Consider the following 21,235-nt stretch of genomic DNA (forward strand, 5'->3'; position numbering starts at 1 on the left):
TTTTGATATCCAGTTAAGACAAATATCAAAGTTTTTACAAATTAGCTTGTTTTAAACTTAATGGGGCTGGGGAGATAGCTCAGTCGGTAGAGTGCTTATGCTGCAAGCACAAGTCCCTGAGTTCGATCCCCAGCACCGCAAAAAAAAAATAAATAAATATAAATAAATAAACTTAATGAAGTTTGGCCATTAATGTGGATCAAAATGAAAGGATTCTGTTTTGTGACTGTTACAGAATCTTGCTGCTGAGAAAACCTACAATAACCTGGACATCACCGTGACCCAGGCCCTGCAGCACCGATCACAGTATTTTGAAGGTGTTGTGAAGTGCAGTAAGCTGGAAACACTGGAGACCATTGTGGACAGGATAGTGAGAGCCGAGGTGAGAGCCCCAGCCTGCCCGCCGCCTCCTCCCCGGTCACACTGCAGCAAGCAGGCCATCGCCACAGCCCGTATCTGGGCAGGATGCAGTTCCTTCCCACTCAGAGCCTAGCACATCTCCTGGCCCCTCCTAGTGAGCCATAAAGGGTGTTGAGTTGAAGGGGTTCGTTTATAATTCCTGTTGAATTGAAAATACTGGTGAGACACTTTCACAGCCTGAAAAATGTGTACATGAGGAAACAAAAGCTGCCCAGTATTTATGAATTCCAAATTTAAAATGAATGATATATGTTTTCTTTTGTCAAATTATTTTTTAGTTGTCAGTGGACCTTTATTTTATTTATATGCATTGCTGAGACTCGAACTCAGTGCCTCACACATGCCAGGCAAGCGTTCTATCACGGAGCTACAACCCCAGCCCCCTGACATGTTATTTTAGTAGAGTAAATGGGCGGTCAATGAAACAAAACTTTTTAAAGTTGTTTTTCTCTCTTCCTACCAGTCTCTCTCCTCCCTGGTTTAGATCATCACCAGTGGCCTAGTAGCCTCGGCACTCACAGCCCCATACTTCACTGCTGCGGGGTGTTCAGGAATACGTGGTGCAGTACTGTAGGGAACGGGAAGGGTCTCCTGCGGCTTGCCTGATTCAGCATACCCATTCCCACAGCATTCCTGTCCTGTCAGGCAGGACTAGGAGTTATCCTGGCTGTCATCCTTTACAGCTGAAGGTTGCAACTCTTCCTTCTGGAGTAGCCCCTAATTAAGCAAAATGAATTCCTAATGACAAGTCTGCTTTGATATTATTATAAATACAAGAGTACCGGCCAAGAAGCAAAGTACCTGGTTATTTTTTAGGCTGATAACAGATGACTTTACCTTGCTTTCTGATAGTGACAGGCAGAGTTGCATCAAAAGCCACCATAATTAGAGCTCCCCCAGCCCTCCTTCGGTTGTGTATGTTCAAGAGCCCCACCTTCCCGTCTCCTTTTCTGAGTGAACCCCCCAGCTCCACCCGACATGGCCTTTAACTTCTGCCCTAGCATCTCAGAGGCAAGCCTTCTCTCTCTCTACTTGAATTCACTACTCGTTTTCAAAAGGCTTCGATTGACTTAGGAATATATCCTAACTTCTTATTAATGTCCTTAGAATTATGTACCTTTTGAAGATAAGCAGAAACAGGTAAGGTTTCTCCCTATGTATGAGGACAGTGGACATCCGTACAACAGAGTGCTTTATGACCACTTAAAATCATGTTACATATAGAATATTCACTGATATTAATGTGGAAACCCACTAGCAATGCATGCCAACTGAAAAAACCAGGTCCTGTGCCCAGCAGGACTCCACGTGCCGTCTTTTGTGTGATCCGAGCCTTGGATCACATACAGCCCAGTACCAGCAGTGCTGTCTCTGGGCAGTGGAGTTCAGGTTGCTGTGGGAAGGCCTGTGCTCTTCTCTGTTCACTTGGTGACATTAGAAATCTCTGCAGTACGAAAGAGGTTTTGAGGAGAATAACAGTGCAATTGATTAGTTTTCTTAAGTGACACATCTTGACTTTTTCCCTCCTTAAAATTCTTCCACCAGATGACTCCTATTGGGGCACAAAACTAATATTTAGCTCTAAAAGAGTTTGTTAGGAGAAGGTTCACAGGGTCAATAAAGACTCAGTTTGTAGCACAAGCACAACACTAACTAACTTTAAGGTGCCTGGGACAAGGAACACTTGTGGATTTAAGACTCGGCAAGGTTGTCATTATTTTTGGTACTCATTTCTGTTCTGAAGAATCATGTGAGCTCTCTGGGGAAGACAATTTCCCTTGACTTTCTAGATATAAACCACTATTTTAATTTATAGTTATGGTCAATAGTTGTGTTGTATCACAGGCATATTGGAGGACCTGAAAGTTTTATTAGAAAACTTTTAAAAGAAATTTATGTTGATCAATATGAGAAAGATGACCATGTGACTTTGATGAACCTTAAGCAAGCCATGATATCAAAAACATCACCAACATCGTGTCATTAGAGACAAAATATAAAAGCAAAATTTCCCCCATCTCTGTCTCCTTTCTGTATCCAAATTTTTACCAAGGACTGCAACTATTCTTCTGGAGAGGATCCTGCAGGTAGCCAGCTGGCTGAGGTTGCCTCTAGAGGTCAAGTCAGAATGGCCGGAGTAGCACCTTGCTCCTGCCCCCAACCCCGTGCCCGTCTGCTGGCGGAAAGCGCATTGTTACAGCGACGCTGCAGAATGTTCCCCATTCCTGTATGAAATATTTTAGAGTGGAAAACTAGAGATTAATAGTATCTCTTTCACTTTATTATAGTTCATTTATCTTCTTGAATATTCTTAATTTATGAATTTCATAGAGAACAGACACTGTAGAAAATAAAAGGCAATCTTAAGTGGCCCTGTTCCTAGTTCTGTAACAGTCTGGACTTCTTTCCCATGTAAACAGGTTTCCTGATGGCTCTAGAAACTGAGATCCACCTTTAAAAAATCAAAACCACAGTGCTTAAGAGAATGTTTATAACTACATAAACATTCTCAGCTTCTGTGCTGAGCATACCTTTTATCTATCAATATTTTGAAATTTGAAAATTCAGGGTGTAGCTGACTTTTTCTTCTTGGACAGGGTCAAGCAAATGAGCATTGCACTTTGACCCTAGAACCCGAGGCCTGTCTGTGGCTCCATCCACTGTTGCATCTGCTCCTTTGGGGGATGTAGTCATTGTCTTGAAGTACGTGAGTGGCATTTTCCCCAGTATCCCTCTGAAAACCCTGCTTTCTCCTCTCCTCAGGTCCACCGGCTGGTGGTAGTAAACGAAGCAGATAGCATTGTGGGTATTATCTCCCTGTCAGACATTCTGCAAGCCCTGATACTCACACCAGCAGGTAAGAATGCTGACTCCTGGCCTTGACCCCAGTGTCCAGAAAGGGAGGGAGGTGGGGTGGTGAGTGGCGTTTCTCCTTCCTCCAGCCCCCCCTGCAGATCGAGGCTTGTGTGTTACCTTGTAAATCAATTCCATTTTCATTCTTTTCTCAGTTTTGAAATTTTAACATTCCATTCGGGGGAAGAAAGTTAAGGAAACATTCAGAGCGGCGGAGAGGGGAGGAGGGCTGTAGAGCGGGAGCTGGTGTTTCTTTCTCGCCGTGCCGCATATCTGGCGGTGGGCTCAGAGGTCTCCGAACCACCAGAGCTCCCTCCCTTTCTTCTTTCTTCGTTCCATTCCTCTGCCTCCATGGCCCAGATCAAATGTAAACAAGCCATCCTTGCAGGGCCTCAGACCCCAAACCAAGATGTGACAATAAGTGGCACTTACTCTCTTATTGTTTAAACTCTCAGGAGTTAGCATTAAATGATGCATGTACTATGTGTATGATGTTGATTTTTCTTCAGTTCAGAAACCAGTCAAACTCAGCCAAGACTAGTTTTTATAATTAGTCTGTAACCTAAAAGCACCCACCCTAATGGAGTCCATACCACCTGCCAGGATCATTCTTACTAGCTGAGCATGCTAAGAGAGCGTTCCCGTGGAGCAGTGACCTTCACAGATGACCTGGACAGCAGCAGCAGCATTAGTGTCACCTGGAATGTATTCGAAATGTCTGTTGGGGAACTGCCACACATTTACTGAGTCAGAAACATCTGCTGGATCAGATGGGCCTCATACAGTGATTTTCAGACTCCCAAGTGTTCAAGAGCTTCAGACTCACAGTAATCTTCATAATCATGAAATAGTATAAATGAATGTGAGATTGCTTGATCCATTGCCCTAAAATTGGAATAACCCAAAAATCTTTAAAAAGAAGAACAAATAAACTGTTGTATTCACCAGCGGAATACTCTACAGCCCTGAGAGTACACAACAGCTACCTGCCGTGGTGCACGACTCTCACAAGCCAAGGAAGCAGTACTCACCCCCACCAAGTGATTCCATTTTATAAATTTCCAAGCACCTCCATGCATATTAGGAAAAGGCCTCTTCTCTTAACAGACTCATCATCCCCACAGGTGACTAGCTGGGCATCATCTTCAGTGAAAGATCCCCCTTTCCAGGGACCAGCCCTAGACCAAAGCAACAGTCCGCCAGCAGAGTCTGGCTGAGGATCAGCCTGTGTCATCTGCCCCTTTGACCAAGATCCTTCAGTCATTACAAACTCAGATGAACCCCTCAGTAACTTATCGTCTGGGCCTTGGTGTCTCAAGCCGTAAGCACGAGAAGGGCGAGTTGGATGAGTTGAAATCTCAGTAGGCGTGGTACTTCAAAATAGAGGTCATTCACGCCCTCCCTCTCCTGCTGAGACTGCCATGCAGTCTGTTTCGCAGCTGGATTGGCATTCCCAGGGGTGTCTTGTCCATAACACCGTTAGTTAGAGGACACCGTCCATGATCCCCGCTGGACTGCAGGCGAGTGCCTGGGGAAGAGCTCCCGGGGCGCGGCTCCGCGGCTGCAGCACCGACACTGGCACATCAGAGGAGGTGTGCCGTGTGTGCTGCGTGCCAGCTCCTTGCCTCCAGGCGGCCTGTCGCTCCTGTGAGCTCTGCGCGTAGCAAAGTCGCCTCACCTCAGTGAGCCTCAGCGTCCTCTGTAGAGTGAGCAGGATGCCACAGCCCCAGCTCCTCCTAAGATCCTATGGATGAAACAGAAACCATGAGTGAGAGCCCCCGGTGCTGGGCGGGGCCTGTGCCCAGTATAGTGAGAAGCACCTGCTGTAGTGCAGGTAAAGGTGCCGCTGCTTATTCTTTTCACCAGGTAACGGCCACAGCTCCCTATCAGGGATACCGGTTCAATACAATAACAGTTTCTTTTTCCAAAGTTTTCCGCAATGATTCATTGCTGAAACTTAGGCTGCGTGAGCTGATGTAGCCACACCCGCCCCAGATGAGCAAGCAGTCTGAGGGTAGTAACAGCGGTTCTTAGCCCCTTACTTTAGTAAGTTGCTCTTCTCTTTCCAAAGTCGCGCGTCTGGTGAAAGACTAGAGGACTGCTGTGGTAAGAACAGTGGCTCTCCCTGCCAACCCACCGTGAAATGCCCTGGCCACATCCTTGTAGGCAGTGCGTGGATTATCTCCCTACCTGTTAGAAGGCTTTGTTTTTTACACTTTTGTGAATACACACAACTGGATTACTCTGTGCCTATGCTAATACATACCTGCATAGATCTTAAATTTCTAGCAGTGGAATCTTTTTATATATACCTTTATTGTATTTATATATTTATTTTTCTGTGGTGCTGAGGATCAAACCCAGTGCCTCACAGGTGCTAGGCGAGCGCTCCGCCACTGAGCCCCAGCCCAGCCCCAGCAGCAGACCTGGAGCTATTTAGAATTACAAGATGTAACGGGATCAGCACAGCAGCGGGTTTGTCGGTTGGAGGAGCTCAGAGCCGCCTGCTCCTTCCCCGCTCTAGTCCCTTGTCCTCAGCCACTGCTGGGCACAGGTAGAAACCGGTGGTGCAGAGGCCTCTGCTGTTAGCGTGAGCTTTGAAATGTTCGTTTTCCATCTTTTGGCAGGTGCCAAACAGAAGGAGGCCGAAGCAGAGTGACCAGGGCAACGCAGAGCTCCTCGGGGAGAACTGATCCGAGCTCCCGGGTCACGGCTTGCCTCGGGAACACTGGCTCCACGTGGAAGAGAGGAGAATGGCTAAGAATGTATATCAGGGTTTAGTAGTGGGTGTATCCAGTGTCGTAAGCATAAAAAGAAAGATTTTATGTGCTTGAAGATGCAGGCTTGCGTTAAAGACTGTTTTCAGACCTCCTTCTGGAGGATTTTAAATGCTGTATGTCATTAAAGTGCACTGTGTCCTGAAATTTTTATTATTTTTCATTTCCAAGAATTCACTGGTATGGAACAGGTGATGTGACATAAGGTGAGTGTCCAGCATGTTTAGATCACAGTGCCTTATGTCCGAATACAGCAATATGTCATCGCTGCTGCCAGCCCCGCCCCAGAGTGCGCATGAAGTGCCACCGAGCTTGAATGTGGAAGTCTTCAAACCTTTTACCAAATCGGTTATTTTCATTAGATTCGTCAAAAAGTTGTAATTTGAATATAAATAATTACTTTACAACTTCAGTGACACTTCTGTGTGTAAGTGTCTGAGCTGCCACGTCGACGGCTTTACGACAGCTGTATTTATTTTTACTTTCGTGCAGTTTTTTTACACATCCTTTGGTGGGTAAACTTCACTATGTCCTTTAATAAACTCTTGGTTATTTCAAAATGGCAAATTTCTCATTATTTGATTTTGGATCTGGAAAGGACATGACTTCTCAAATAGCCCCTGTTGGGCTTTGAAGACAAGTGGAAACAGGCTGTGCTGGGAGGAAACAAAGTGCCGGGAAGATGTCTATTTTTTCTTGTGTATTGTTCGTATGACTGTTGATGAGACTGTAAATGTCGCTGTGGCACAGACGGGACTGCTATAGAGTTGGAGCAAAACGACCTTGCCTAACGTGAGTGCTCTGGACGTGTCGACGCTGTACATATATATGAGGAGAGTTTCAGGGTTTTTTTTTTGGGGGGGGGGTTTGTTTTGTTTTTTCAGATTGAAAAAATAAATCCTACTATCTACGATTTTGTTTAAGAGGTTCTTTAAAATACCATGTATTTCCACATTAATTACATTTTTGCATGCAGCTTTCCATTTAGCTGTCTCTCCCCAAATGAAGGAACACATGGAGTCTCATCTGTTATCCATCTTCAGAAAAAGACTTAAGATTTAATTCATGACCCTTTCTCTCCGTTATTAAATATGAACGTGTTTAAAAATCGCTACACAGATTTTCTCTTTGTTTCTTAAGCCAAATCGGAGAGGAAGAGTATATTCGTGTTTTCCCCAGGAAGCTGTTGTGGTTAGATTTAAGCTAGTGGCAGGATTTGGGAGGAAGGGAACATGGCACAAAGTTGCGAAGCAGTGAAGTTCTGAGGATCCATTGTGAGTCATTGCTCCTTGTTTTGTAGCCACGCCCAGTGCATGCAGGGACTACAGGCACAAAGGTGTGTAGGTGTGGCGGGCAGCTTTGCTCCGGGAAACAGTTTGGGAGCCACTTAAAACATTCACAGTCTCTGCTTCTGTGAGGCACGAGGCAGGGGCCGTGGCTCCCACCAGTGTCCTTCATCAAGTTCTTTCACTGTGGCACATCAGGCCCAGTGGGCTGGCACCAGTCTGCACCCAGCGTTAGGCCACAGTTAGAATTTCCTTTTCACCTACAGGCGTAGATAAAGTCTCGGGAGCGGGCAAGTGCTTCCTGGTGCCTTTCTGGGAATAAGGGAGAGTGGCGCCATGTGCATGGAAGGAGAGAAGCCAGATGAGGCTAGGAATAGAAACCACCTCAGAAACCCCTGCTGGACACACCCCTGTGTTTGTGCCAGCTTCCCTTCTGGTGCCCACAAGGGTCGGGCTGGCAGGGTCTCGGGCTGTGCGTGGAGAGGCCCCAGGAGGGGTGCTACAGCCAACAAGGTGTGACATGTTGGAAGAACCACGTCTGTTCCAGAAATGGAGGGCGTCTGCTCTGTTTTGCATTCTAATCTCTTAAGAAAGGTTTGCAATATAAATTTACTGAGCTGACACAATTTCATAAAATGTTTTATTGGAGAATCTCGAACAGAAGCAGCCTTCTAGGCCTTTGGTTCCTAACCAGGGGACACTGTGCCTACAGGGAATGTCTGGCAATGTGAAGACATTTTTGGTTATCAAGACTTGGGGTGGGGAAGGAAAAAAAAAATAATGAATGAAACAACATTACCCTATGTAAATTTATGATTACACAAATGGTATGCCTTGACTCCATGTACAAACAGAAACAACATGTATCCCATTTGTTTACAAATTAAAAAAAAAAATGACTTGGGGTGGTGTGGGGCAGAGGGTACTGCGGGCACCAGTGAGTGGAGGCCCGGGTGGCACTGGGCAACCTGTGACTCCTGGATGCCCCCACAGCAGCTGCCCAGCTGCAGACCAGTGGAGCACCCCAAACAACTGGAATCTGGGTACTTTGCATTTCTTGCTCTCTAACTGATCACACCTGTCTTTGGAAGAAACCTCAGCAGGCAGCCAATCAGGTTAAGGGACTATGGAAATACCCCACAGGTGAATTCCACAGATCCACATGGCCCTTGTCATAAATTCCTTCCAAAGAGATTTTTCCCAAAAAAAAAAAAAGGGAATTTTGCTTTGCTTTGCTTCATTACCCTTTTACAACAGTACCCTCAGGAGAAGATTCCTACCCATAGGGCAGTGCTTGGAAAATAAATTCTGCTCAGTTACTTTACTTCATAAATCTAGAATAGGTTCCAAAATTGCTTTTCACATAAAATTACCTGCAAAGCTGGTAAGGTTGCAAGTCCACATGAAGAGCATGCTTGAACCTCACAGATTCTCTCCCGTGCTGGGTATGAATCACCCCATCTTACTTTTTTAACTAAACACACAGCCTGAAACTTCAGAGGCTACCTAAGCAAGGACATAGTAAAATTATGGAGGGGCTTTTATTGTTCATCTCAAAGCAAAGTGGGGTTCCCTTCTGCAGGGAAGTCTGGGAAAAATCAGGTAACCAATTGTCTAGATAGCTGCTTTGAGTACTGCTAGCCTCTACCTGTGAGGGCCTTTGCAGATCAGAATCTGGAAAATGGCTGTAACCCCTCAGTGTGTTTTTCCTCCCAGGAATCCTACAATCACCTGACTTCCTGCTCATTGATATGCATAGCCCTGGGCTCATCCTCAGTCCCAGAGCCGGAGTCCACAGTTAGCAAACAAGCCCCCTGGCCTTGAACATCTGAGAACCAGAGCCCTATGGTCACATATTTGTCATCAGGGAATCATCTGTAAGTACCTTGTGCTTCCACTTGGCTCAGGGACCCTCTGCAAACAGGTGTCGATACCTAGTAACCAAAATGCAACTCTGTAACACAAGCAAACAGGCACCAGTCACCTCCCACAGTCTCAGGGCTCTTCCTGCCACCCCCTTGTCCTCTGTGACAAGACCACCCACACACACACCAGCATCCAGGCCTTTCCAACCAACCAGAGGCAGAGCTGAGTCCCCCCTTATGCGCAGCTCTCCTGCCCTCAAGTGACAGGCAAAGCTAGAGACCTGTCCACAACCTACTCCTCAGGACAGTGGGCCTCACTCTTGTATTGGGTCCAGAAGCCCCGCAGGCTTCTGCTTCTGAATACACAGGGTTTCTTCCCACCTGGAGCTGCATGTGAGGCACCCCTGAAGTGGGCGAGGTGCTGCTTGTTTACCCAGATGAGTTCCTTGCTCATTAGAGCAACCACCTGGTCCCTGCCTGTGGGTGCCAAGCCTCTGGCCCCAGCCAGTGGCTGCAGCAGCATTAGGAGCTGCCTTTCCTTCCTGCACGCCCCCTTCACTGCCACTCAGGCCTGTGGGGCATAAGAATTGTCACTGAGCTGAGCCCAGGGCTTCTAGATGGACCCCACCTCCTGCTGCACAAGACAAAAGGACACTAAACCCCCGCAGGTCAGGTCTGCCAAGCTCTTGCCCAGGCGCTGAGGACAGCCCTGAGGACCACACTCCCCTGAGGCCCCTACACTGGCAACCCTCTGGACAGGCCCTTCGGGGTAGTCCTTAGCCTGCCTTGGGCCTGCAGCCCACTAGTCTCACCCCTGCCTGCCAGGGGAAGGAGAGGGGCCCTCAGCAGAACCTCGTCTCCATCTCTGCCCCCTAATCTCTGGGGTCAGACTTTTACTCCCTACAGGGCCCCCCACTGCCTCACACTCCCCGTCACAGCCTCCTGGCACCTCTGCCACCTGCACACACAAAGCAGAGAAGCTGGAACCCCAAGTTTTCTGTATGATTTTTTAAATATTTTTTAGGGGGCTGGGGATAAAGCTCAGTTGGAAGAGTGCTTGCCTCACAAGCACAAGGCCCTGGGTTCAAATCCCCAGCACCGCAAAAAAAAATATTTTTTTAGTTGGAGGTGGACCCAATACCTTTATTTTTTTTATTTTCATGTGGTGCTGAGGATCAAACCCAGGGCCTCACTCATGCTAGGCTAGTGCGCTTCCACTGAGCCACAACCCCAGCCCTCCATATGATTTTTAATCCCCCTTCACTCTGCCCCTTTGAAAAGACAGTTTTCTAAAGTCTTCAAATTGATCAGCCCTAAAAGCTGTTCCTTCCAACTTACAGTCCTCACACTTGGTTTTAAACCAAAAACCCGATCCTTTCATTTCCCTGCTCAGAAGCCCTCCACGCCCGCCTGCGCTGGGAGGCGAAGGCCCTTCTGCCCCCGGGGCCCTTCCCCTGCCCCTCCCTCCCACACTGGCTGCTCCCAGCCTGTGCCACCCGTTCTCCCTCTCCGCCTGCAGAACTCTGACCCATCTTCCCAGGCCCTGACCAAACAGCGTTCCCCACGAGGCTCCTGTGGCTCCCTGCCCAGCAGACGGCACTCCCTGCTGGGTGCTACGCATGGTGGCAACACACGGCCTGTGCGCTGCTCCCAGCTGCTTCCTTCCTGGAAGCAGAGCAGTGGGTGAAGTGCTGACTGCTTCCGGGAAATGTGGTGAACTCCCTTGCCTGGCTCAGCCCCGGCTCTCTCCTCTGTGAAATTGTTAAAAGGGATTCATCTACAGCCATGCGCTGCAGAGTGACATTTTAGCCAGCCACAGACCACAGTGGTCTCTTGAGGTAAAAATGGAGCTGAAAAATTCCTATCGCCTCGTGTGATGTGGCCGCTGTGTCTGTCACAGCCACACGGAGCCCTAGGGAGATGCCCTTCCCACGTGACGTTGGTGTTAAAGTTACTGCACCAACAGTGGTGTGAATGATGCGCACACATTCCACGGTGTGTGAGACTCCACGATAAACAATGGTTACGGTTTATGTCTTTACTACCCCAGGCTTTTCACCATCATTCTGGAATATACTCCACTTAGGAGAAGAAAGCCGACTGTGAAGCTGTTTGCTGTGCACGCTGGCAGCAGCCTCATCCGCCTGCTGTGTAACACGACCTCACCAAGGACCTCGCCGAGGGTGGGCCTGTACCGTCGAGGCTCTGTAAGTACCTATGATGTTCGCCCGGTAGAATCGCCGAGTGGCACTTCTCGGAACCCGCCCCATTTTCTAGCCCAGTGCAACTGTACATGTGAACGTGCGTGTCCTGTGTGCGCTCGGCCCCCTGTGAGCTCCGAAGGACTACACGGATATTCACAGTGGTTGTCGTTCACTTGGTCACCGGGTCCCTCAGGGAAGGGAACAGGTCCTCTTCACTGCTGCACTCCTGCCCCTGGCAAGGACCTGGCACGTGGCAGGTGCCCGCTCGGGTTCGCTCCATGTTAGCCTGATCGGTGAAGCTGAGATCTGCCAGGACCCCCGGGAGCTGGTGAACCGCCCCAGCCGCATGCATGAGGCTTTTCCCTCCATACTGCCAGTTTACTTGACAGAGAGACCCACATAATTTAGGGTGTCACCCACAAATGCAAAGGCAGTCAAGGTGCCACAAAGAATGCGAGGGAGCCGTGGGTGAGGGGAGCTGCCGTTCTAGGAGAACAGAGAAAGGAACGCCAAGCCCTGCTCAGAAAGGAAAAGGCAGCGGCCAAGGAGCCAGGAGAAGCCAGGAATGGAGAGGCGTGGGGGGAGAGGCAGCCCCTCCCCCGCGGAAGGAGAGGAGCCCCGGTGAGCTCACTGAGCCTCTTCAAGCTGCCGAAGAGGCTGTCCCACGATAATTTGGGTCTTTCCATGTGCCCTCCCCAACCCACCCCAGGTTTTCTTTTGTCAGCTGAAATCACTTCCAGAAACTTCTAAAAAGCACTGTTTTAGAAACAGTTCCCAGAAAAAATCCTAATCAGAAGTGTCAGCTGCAAAGAGGGGACAGATAGTTGGTCCCTGGTTTGGAGGAATCACTAAAAAGTAGGCCTCCAGAAACCAGCCTGGACTGTGTCTCTCCAGGGCCCCTGGACACCCGTCTCATGTTTTCAGGACTCCAATGCTGGACTCCGACTCCTCCAGCTTCAAGACTAGTGGATGTTCCTGACACTCGCCTTGCCCTGGGCACGGTTGGGGCTCAGGACACATCGGGGAACGCAGCAAATCCCTGCCCTTAGGAGAGGGGAGAGAAGAGGAAAGAAAAACAGAGCAGAGCTGAGGACGGGGAACTGAGGCAGTGCCCTGCCATCTCCTTTCCCCTCCGCTCCACTAACTCCATCACCTCCTCCCAGTCCTGCTCAGACCTCGCTCTCTTCTGGAGGCCTGTTTTGATCACAGCCTCGTAATATTCACCATTAATGCAAAAATCAGCGTGAAGAAAGCCAAGGGGCAGGAGGTGCTACTGGTGCTCTTTCCTGCCGAGTACCATATACTTCAGACACACGTGGGCGTTTGTCTTGTTTTGTTTACTTTGCTTTTGCTGAGCTGGGGCTCAAGCCCTGGGCCTCATGCCTGCTAGGCAAGTGTTCTACCACAAACCCCTCTGCCCAGGTCCACGTTATCCTTTTTAACCCTCACACGCCTTTGTGAGGTGGACTTTGTTATCACAGAAGCATTAACTCATTTGGCAATTCCATACCACTCTGAAGCTGAGCCCATTGAAACAAATGCCAAATCCTCTGCTCTGAATCCTAGTTCTTGGTGGCAATTGTAGATTGAACTGTGTCTCCCAAAAAGACATGCTAATGTCCTCAGGCCCAATTACCTGCGAATGTGACCTTTTTTGGAAACTGGGTCTTTGTTGAGGTAATCAAGTTAAGATGAGGTCCTTAGGATGGCACCAATCCAGTATGACTGGTGTCCTTATTACAAGAGGGAAACCTGGACACTGCCACACAGGGAGAATGCCATTGACGACGTCAGCAGAGACTGGGCCCATGCAGCCGCAGGCCAAGGAATGCCAAGCTTGTTGGCAGCTCCAGCAGCTATGGCGGCATGGAGCAGGATCCTCCCCGGAGCCCTGAGAGGGAGCGCGGCCTGCAACACCTTGAATTTCCACTCCAGGCTGTGAAAGAATAAGGTTCTGTGGTTTTAAGCTCCCAGTTTCTGACGTCATTATGGAGTTCCCTGAAGTTCACACAAATGCTTCCCCTCACAACCTAGTTTACAGATTATTTTTCCACAAATCTGACATTTTCATTTTTTCTGCCATTGAGTGAGACTGAAGCCTAGGTCTTTTTTTTTTTTTTTTTTTTATTCAAAATTTCTTTTTTATTTCTTAGTGTTGAATTCAGTAGGCCTACTATATTTCACAATTTTGACAATGGTTTCTCTGAAACTGAATCATAGAAAGTTTCTTTTGTTTATAATTTTTCTGGATATTTCCAATTTTTATTTTATTTTGTAATATATAGAACATTTAAAATACTTTGTAGATCAGTAAACAAACCCTGTACATTAAGAGGATGTAATTATCCACAAAGCAAGGCCCAAAAGGATAGCCATTATATTTTCTATGACACAACGGGAATAGAAAATATAACTCCCCCTTAGGATGACAAACAGGAGTTTACCTTTGTGCCCTTGCATTAGAAGCCTGTGTTGTGAGGTATGCCAAGGCGGGTAACCGGTGCCAACCCTCCTCCATGCAGGCTTCAGAAGCCTCCGTCACAGGAGTCCTGTAGGCTGCTCCTGGCTGGCAGTGTAACTATGCAGGGATGATTCCTTTGCTGAAGTCTAGGTCTTTTTTTTTTTTTTTTTTTTTTTTTTGCGGTGCTGGGGATTGAACCCAGGGCCTTGTGCTTGCAAGGCAAGCACTCTACCAACTGAGCTCTCCCCAGCCCTGAAGCCTAGGTCTTAATGACAGAAAGAAGGACCAGGGAGCATCCAAGGATGCCCAACATGACAACTGGGCCTTCCCTCTTCTCCACCAAGGGGAGTCCGTCATTCCCCTGGGAGCGTGTCCCACGTCGAACCCCCATAGGGAAAGAAGACATTTTCCTAGTTGGGAGCAGAATTTGAAGGTCACTTTGAATCTAACCATCCTAAACGCTTCATCAGGAAAGCAAGGGAAGGAATGAAAAGCAAAGCAGCAGCAACTCATGTGATCCTAGAACGTCTCTTGTGTGCCTCTCGGGCCCATTTCTGAAGGTCATGGATGTGTGGTCAGCAGTGAGGAGCACATGCTGAAACTGCACCCTCCACACCCCCAACTCTGGCCTTCAAGCAGGTTAGTTAGTTTCTCTGGGTCTCGGTTTCTAGGTCCGTACAATGGGGATAATAGAGCCTCCTTCTGAGAGGACTTGGGAGGGTTAAATCCAACAACATAACACAGCATGTAAGAAGTGACACCTGCTGCCTGTGCGCCCCAGGTTGTTCGAGGACTTGATGTTGGGAAGTTGTGTGCAGCAGCATCAGCACGTGCTTTAAGATTGCCACAGGAGATTCCTCTTGTCTACCCGCTATTTTAATTTTTCAAATAAGGAAGACCTCAGATGGAGCCATGGTTAAACCTATCATGTAGTCTTACCAAAAAAAAAAAAAAAAAAAAAAAAAAATTTAAATCAAACATGAACCTAATCAAGCCAGTAGGCCTAATTACCTGGACAGAGGAAACACAGGCAGAGGACTCCAGTGATGGAGAGCGGTAGGCCAAACCCACAGAACCGTCCTCCTCAACAAATGCACCGTAAGACAGTACGGAGGGGCCGGGACGGTGAGACGACGGCAGCTGGATCAGTGTGTGGATCCTCATTTAAAATTACTGGATCATTCAGAGATGTGCATGTTGATTGAATAGTTGACAACATTAAGGAAATGCAGGGGGTTTTAGACAGAATCGTGGTATTGTGGATATGATTTTGTTTAAAAAAAAAAAAAAGTCTTCATCTGCTAGAAATGTGGAGACTGCTTGACAGCGACTGTCCACTCGATCATGGTGTAAAAGCGATGCCCGTTCAGAAGCTGCGCTTCTGATTTTAAATTTGGATCTTTTCCCAGGCTAGAGATCTGGGGGTAATGCTTCCTGGCACAGCTCTTTCCAGGCAGTCCCACTCGGCCACACAACCACGAGGGGAAACAACTGCGCCTCCGCAGTGCCCTGTGCTGCTGAGTTGGGATGCGCAGGAGGGTAGAGGCCTATCGTGGTTTGGATACGAGGTGTCCCCCAAAAGCTCACATGTGAGGCAACATAAGAACATTCAGAGATGAAATGATTATGTGATGAGAGCTATAACCTAATTAGTGAATTAATCCACTGATGGAGATTAACGGGGTAGTAACTATAGGCAAGTTGGGTATAGCCGTACCTATAGGAGTAGGTCACGGGCATATGCTTCTGGGGTTTATATTTTGTCCCTGGTGAACAAAGCTCTTTCTCTTCTTCCTGGCCGTCAAGTCCTGAGCTGCTGTCCTCCTCCATACCCTTCCACCATGATACTCTGCCTCATCTCAGGCCCGGAGCTATGGACTTGGCCAACCATGGACTGAACCCCTGAAACTGAGCCAAATAAACCTATCCTCCTCTACGTTATTCCCATCAGGTCTCTTGGTCACAGCAATGAAATCTGACTAAAACAATGTATTAACTACATTTTCAACCTGCGATATTTTCAACTTACAAAGGACTTACTGAGAGGCTCTGTATCGCAATATTTACCAATGAAATAAGATCCTGGGATTTGCCTTAAAATCACCTAAGCTAGAGGTAGTGATGGGCACCTGTGTCCCCAGCTACTTGGAAGGCTAAGGCAGAGGGATCGCTTGAAGCCAGGAGTTGGAGACCAGCCTGGGTAACATAGAGAGACCTCGTCTAAAACAGAAAACAGAACAAGGATTTAGGAAGCGGCTAAGAGAACAGATGTAACAAGATTGGCCAGTCCCTGTTTAGTGCCACAGGCCAGATGCTAAGGATGTGTTTGAAATGTGCCATAACTAAAAGTTGTTTTTAAAACCTTACTGAAAAATTTTTATAAAAGTAAACTGCTTGCTCTCCTTTTAAACTAACTATATTTTAACTCAGACATATTAAAATTAAAATGTGTCTGATTGGAAAGATGTGGCTGAGAGTTAAAAATGGGCACTTGAGATTTTTCAAATGGCAATAGAGATTCACTTGCCAGCACTTGCCAGAAATGTGTTCCTTAGAAATAGGGCATGCTACTATTATTAGCACGTCAAAAAGAAAGGTGTTCACAAGTAACAATTTTATAGATTTCCTACATCTTAACACCTGGTGCTGAATAATTTTGATGCGCTCATAATACCCGTACACCTGAAAGTTTTATTTGCTATGCTATAAATTAGTTATAATGCTTTACATGCTTTTAATACTTTAAAAATATAAGGGTTGTTTTAGGAAGTATAAACATTAAAGGGAACAGTGTATACTTTCTTCTATTTGCAATTTGTTTTAGAGAAAGGATGCTGCCTTCCTGTAGGTGACACTAAAACTATAATCTCAGGAACCTGAGGAGCATGTCTGTTGGGAGAGAAGTGACAGCAGGGCCTGGCGCCCCTGCCATCTGCTGCTACTGTCAGCTGCATGGTCATTGAAGGAAAGAACACGGGAGTCTCTAGGGCAAACCTCCACTCTCCTCCCAGCCCCCTTGCCCAGCCCACGTGACCCCGAAGGAGACCCTGGTACACTGTTTCAGAATGCAAAATGATGCAGCTGCTGTGGAAATTAAAAAGAAAAACACCGGTTAGTCCCCTCACCCAAGTTCAACATCAGCTAGTCCGTGGGCCTCCACTCTTTTTAGTGATGTCCCTCCTGTACCTTCCCACCTTCCTGCTTCAGTCTGGACCAAGAACTTCCCTAAATCTGCTGCCCAGACAGAGCCTGGTTCGTTTGTTAGTCCTGTCCAAAACCAACAGTTTGCTTTACTGATCATGTTGAGTTTGCCCTATATCCTTGGTGCCAGCTCTCTTTCTTTCCTTGTGCTTCCCTTGATTTTATTCTATTCTTGCCCTAACTTCTTACAGAAAAGCTCATCGATACTACATTTTCCCCCTTAACACAAGCAGTTAAAGTTAAAATTTTCCTTTTGTGGCATCCCATAGATTTTGACTTGTAGTGCTTATTTGTAGTGTTCTTATTGTCATGCAGGTCTAAGTATTTTCGATTTCCTTTCTTTCTTTTTGACCCATGAATTATGTAGAAGTGTATTTCCTCTTTTCCACCAGTATGAGGTTCTCTTTCTATGTTGTTGTTATTGATTTCTAACTTAATTGCATGTGGTCAGAGAATGTGGTCGATGTGAGGAATTGTTGAAAATTTGTTGAGACTTCTTTGGGGCCCACTACATGGTCAATTTTTATAAATTTTTTATATCTGCTTGAACAGACCATGTGCTCTCCATTTGCTGATGCGGTATCTATAGGTGGCCATTACACACGCTTGTTACCTTTGCTGTTCACTCTTTCCTGTCCTTACTAATTTGTAAAAACTATTTAACCTACCAATTACCAAGAGAAGGGCATTAATATATCCCACAGGGTTTCTATTTCTCTTTGTAGTTCCGGCAAGTTTTGCTTCACTTATTTTGCATAAATAGAACCAGCTTAACCCTCATATCTCACTTTAAGTTCTTTTCTTTCTACTAACTGAGGCATCCTACAGATAAATATTGGGAACAACTGAAAAGAATCATGTTCTGATACCTTCTTAAATGGGTTTTATGTACTTTTTTTTTTTTTTTTTTTTTTTTTTTTTTTTTTTTTTTGCCGTGCTGGGGGTTGAACCTAGGGCCTTGTGCTTATGAGGCAAGCACTTTACCAACTGAGCTACATCCCCAGCCCGTACATTATTCTTTTTTTTTTTAACCAGAGATTGAACTCAGGGGTGCTTAACCACTGAGCTACATCCCCAGCTCTTTTTATTTTTTTATTCTGAGTCTTGCTAAGTTGCCGAGGCTGACTCTCGATCCTCCTGCCTCAGCCTCCCCAGTTGCTGGGATTATAGGCATACGCCACACCACACGTGGTTTATACATTATTTTTTATATTTTTTAAGTTGTCAGTGGACCTTTATTTTATTTATTTGTATGCAGTGCTGAGAATAGAACTCAGTGCCTCACACACGTTAGGCAAGTGCTCTACCACTGAGCTGTAAACCCTAGCCCCTGTACATTATTTTTTATCAATGCTGTCTTTGCTTTGCTTTCAAGAAACCCTCTCTCAAAACTGAGATGTACTGAGGGCAGCATAGGGGAGCCAATGAAAATGGTTGGTCTCACCACTCCACCCTGCTTCTGAATTCTGAACATCTCCACTCAGGCCACAGTGCCCCCTCCCAACACCAGGCTTCACCCTTGCAAACCAAGAATAAGAAGGAGGGGAAGGACAGAAGCACAGGTTCTGCTTACTCCCATTCTTCACTAAAGGAGTCTCCCCTTTATGTGGAACCCAGTGTTTGTTACCCTGAGCACATTGCTACCTGGGAAGATCATCTGTAGGTGAAGAAGAGCTACAAGGAGCTCAGGGGCATCCCCAGACAGATCCCTCTCAGGCATACTATATACTTGTAAGCCAAAAATGTGCAAATTGGTCCTCTTAAATTGTTCTGTTGCTGTGTATCTCCCGGAGAGCTTCTGCATACTCCCAGGGGTACCTGTGCTCCTGTCTGAAGACCCTGATTCTTTTTCACATATACCGGTACTGCAGGGGACCAGACTCAAGCCATCTCACTTCTGAGTGCATGGCTAGTTTCTGCTAGCCTGCATAACACAAGCAGCAGGCGGAACGGGAGTGCCACAAGCAGCATCCTGGGAAAGCTGGATCAAAGTGACCATTTCTCAGTTAATCTGAATCCAACTGGAAAATATCTGCCAACCTCACTGAGTGTCATAATCTAAGAATGACTCTCAACAGAGTCGGTCCTATACCAGTGTATAAACGCACTCTGCTCCAAGGAGAGGTATTGTATCTGGTTCAGGTTACACCTAGCAAGCATTTTCTAGAAATAGCCTTTGTCAGAAAGGTGCTGGGCTCTCCTGCAAGTGGGGAGTTGCTGCTTTCCTACTGAGGAAAATAGGAGCCTTCTGCTCTGTAAGCACGAGTGTTCTTTAATTGCTGGCTTTCCAGCATGGAGGCCAAATGTGGGAGTGCGGTGGGCAGAAGTCCTAGGACAGGTCCCCAGAGCAGAGGGATTGCAGGCGAGGCTCTGCATCTGTAGGCTGCACTTCCTCACTCTGGGTCTGGGGAAAGCAGCAGGCGAGGAACTTAGCCAGAGGCCTCTGAAAGCAGAGCAGCCTCCAAACCCTGTCTGGGCTGGGTGACCACAGGAGAGGAGCAGAGGGAGTTAACACGGCAACGTTGTCTCAAAGAACAAAATTAGCACAAGTTGTCATTTAAGTATTAATGGCAAAGGTTTGCATTTTTATTGATCTTTTTTAAAAATATTTTTTAGATGTTGATGGACCTTTATTTTATTCATTTTATTTATATGTGGTGCTGAGAATTGAACCCAGTGATGCCAGGCAAGTCACAGCTGAGTCACAGCCCCAGCCCAAAATTTTATTGATCTTACTTTTCAAACTTTTTCTATGAGATTTAAATGTTCATCTGGTTTAATAAGAAATTCTAGTTATACCAAAATAATGATGAGCTTGTAGCTTTTTGGGTCCCACCAAGGAGCCCAACCATAGGAAGCACAAAACACAGTTGTTAAAGTGTGTGCTCTGGGTCGGTTAGCCTGTGTCCTGATCTCTGCTTGATAGACAGTAAATGAGCAATCTGGGGCAGGTTGACAGTCCTAAACCTCAGTTTCCTGCTTGTTAAATGGAGGCAATACATCATACCTATCCTCACAGGACAACAGGACAGTGGTGAGAGTTAGATGAGGTAATGCATTACAAAGCACTTAAAACCAAGTAAAAGCTCTATAAATTGCTATTATTGCAATATATTATGAAACAGTCATACAATGGAATTTTACAGACATTCAAAATTACACAGTAGATAGATGCATATTTGCCAAAGATGGCACAAAATGATACAGACAGCATGTTTTTGTTGTTGTTAGGTTTTTGTTTGTGGTGCTGGGTGTTGAACCCTGGACCTCACCCATGCTAAGCAAGCACTCTACCACTGAGCTATATCACGAGCCCGTTTGTTTGCTGGTTGTTGGTTGGTTGGTTTTAGTTAGATAGGGTCTTATTAAGTTGCCCAGAACAGATTCTCCTGCCAGCCTGCCAAACACCTGGGATCACAGGCGTGCGCCACCACTCCTGACTTGATTTCATTTTTGTAGATTATAAATATATAGAGACACAATTAGAAAAAGTTGAGAAATACATTATGCCAAAGTCCTGATAAGGGTTGCCTTTGGATTTTGGAATTTGGGCCTTCTGCTCTGTAAGCTCGGGTGCTCTTTAATTGCTGGCTTTCCAGCATAGACGCCAAATGTGGGAGTGGGGTGGGCAGAAGCCTTAGGAGAGGTTCCCAGAACAGAGAGGGGAGGAGAGTTTTTTGGCATTATTTCTTAATTGCATTTTTATTAACATGCATATGGAATACAATTTTTCAAAAATAATTTTGCCAGTGAATGCCTTAAGAAAAAGCCCGGCTCCGAGGCCACCTTGGGGTACATGGCTGCCCCTGTGGCTGTGAACAGGCTCTGCTGCCTCTGACCCTTCACCCCATTTGCAGCGAAATTGCTTACATGCTAAAGGGGTTTTGTGAATGAAAGAATCACAAAACCAAAATGATAAAAGTTGGTAATTGTCACAATTAACAATTCTCATTTACAGGAATTTACTTATACAATCCCAGATGTAAAAGTAATGAGAGGGATAAGGCTGTAGCTCCGTGGTTGAGCGCCTAGCTAGCACACACAGCCCTGGTTTCAATCCCCAGCACCACAAAAATAACAAAAAATAAGGACCTACCATAAATTATCCAATTTTACAGAATTTTAATTACCCAAGCCCTAACAGTTTTCTTGGCTCCATTACAGGCTG

At 46.5% G+C, this 21,235-nt stretch overlaps 1 protein-coding gene across 6 annotated transcripts in view; it reads left to right on the forward strand.

Annotated features, from left to right (window-relative positions):
- Nucleotides 1-6,605, forward strand: part of Prkag2 (protein kinase AMP-activated non-catalytic subunit gamma 2) — a 261,535-nt gene extending 254,930 nt beyond the window's left edge. For all 6 annotated transcript variants that reach the window (XM_047560023.1, XM_047560022.1, XM_047560024.1 and 3 more), the window contains 3 exons: nucleotides 236-382; nucleotides 3,184-3,277; nucleotides 5,901-6,605. In XM_047560023.1, the coding sequence (XP_047415979.1) occupies nucleotides 236-382; nucleotides 3,184-3,277; nucleotides 5,901-5,932 (273 nt within the window). In that variant the 3' untranslated portion in view covers nucleotides 5,933-6,605. The remainder of the gene's footprint in view (nucleotides 1-235; nucleotides 383-3,183; nucleotides 3,278-5,900) is intronic.
- Nucleotides 6,606-21,235: the final 14,630 nt, after the last annotated feature.

The sequence above is a fragment of the Sciurus carolinensis genome, chromosome 8 (genome assembly GCF_902686445.1).
Source record: "Sciurus carolinensis chromosome 8, mSciCar1.2, whole genome shotgun sequence".
In the NCBI taxonomy this organism is placed as follows: domain Eukaryota; kingdom Metazoa; phylum Chordata; class Mammalia; order Rodentia; family Sciuridae; genus Sciurus; species Sciurus carolinensis.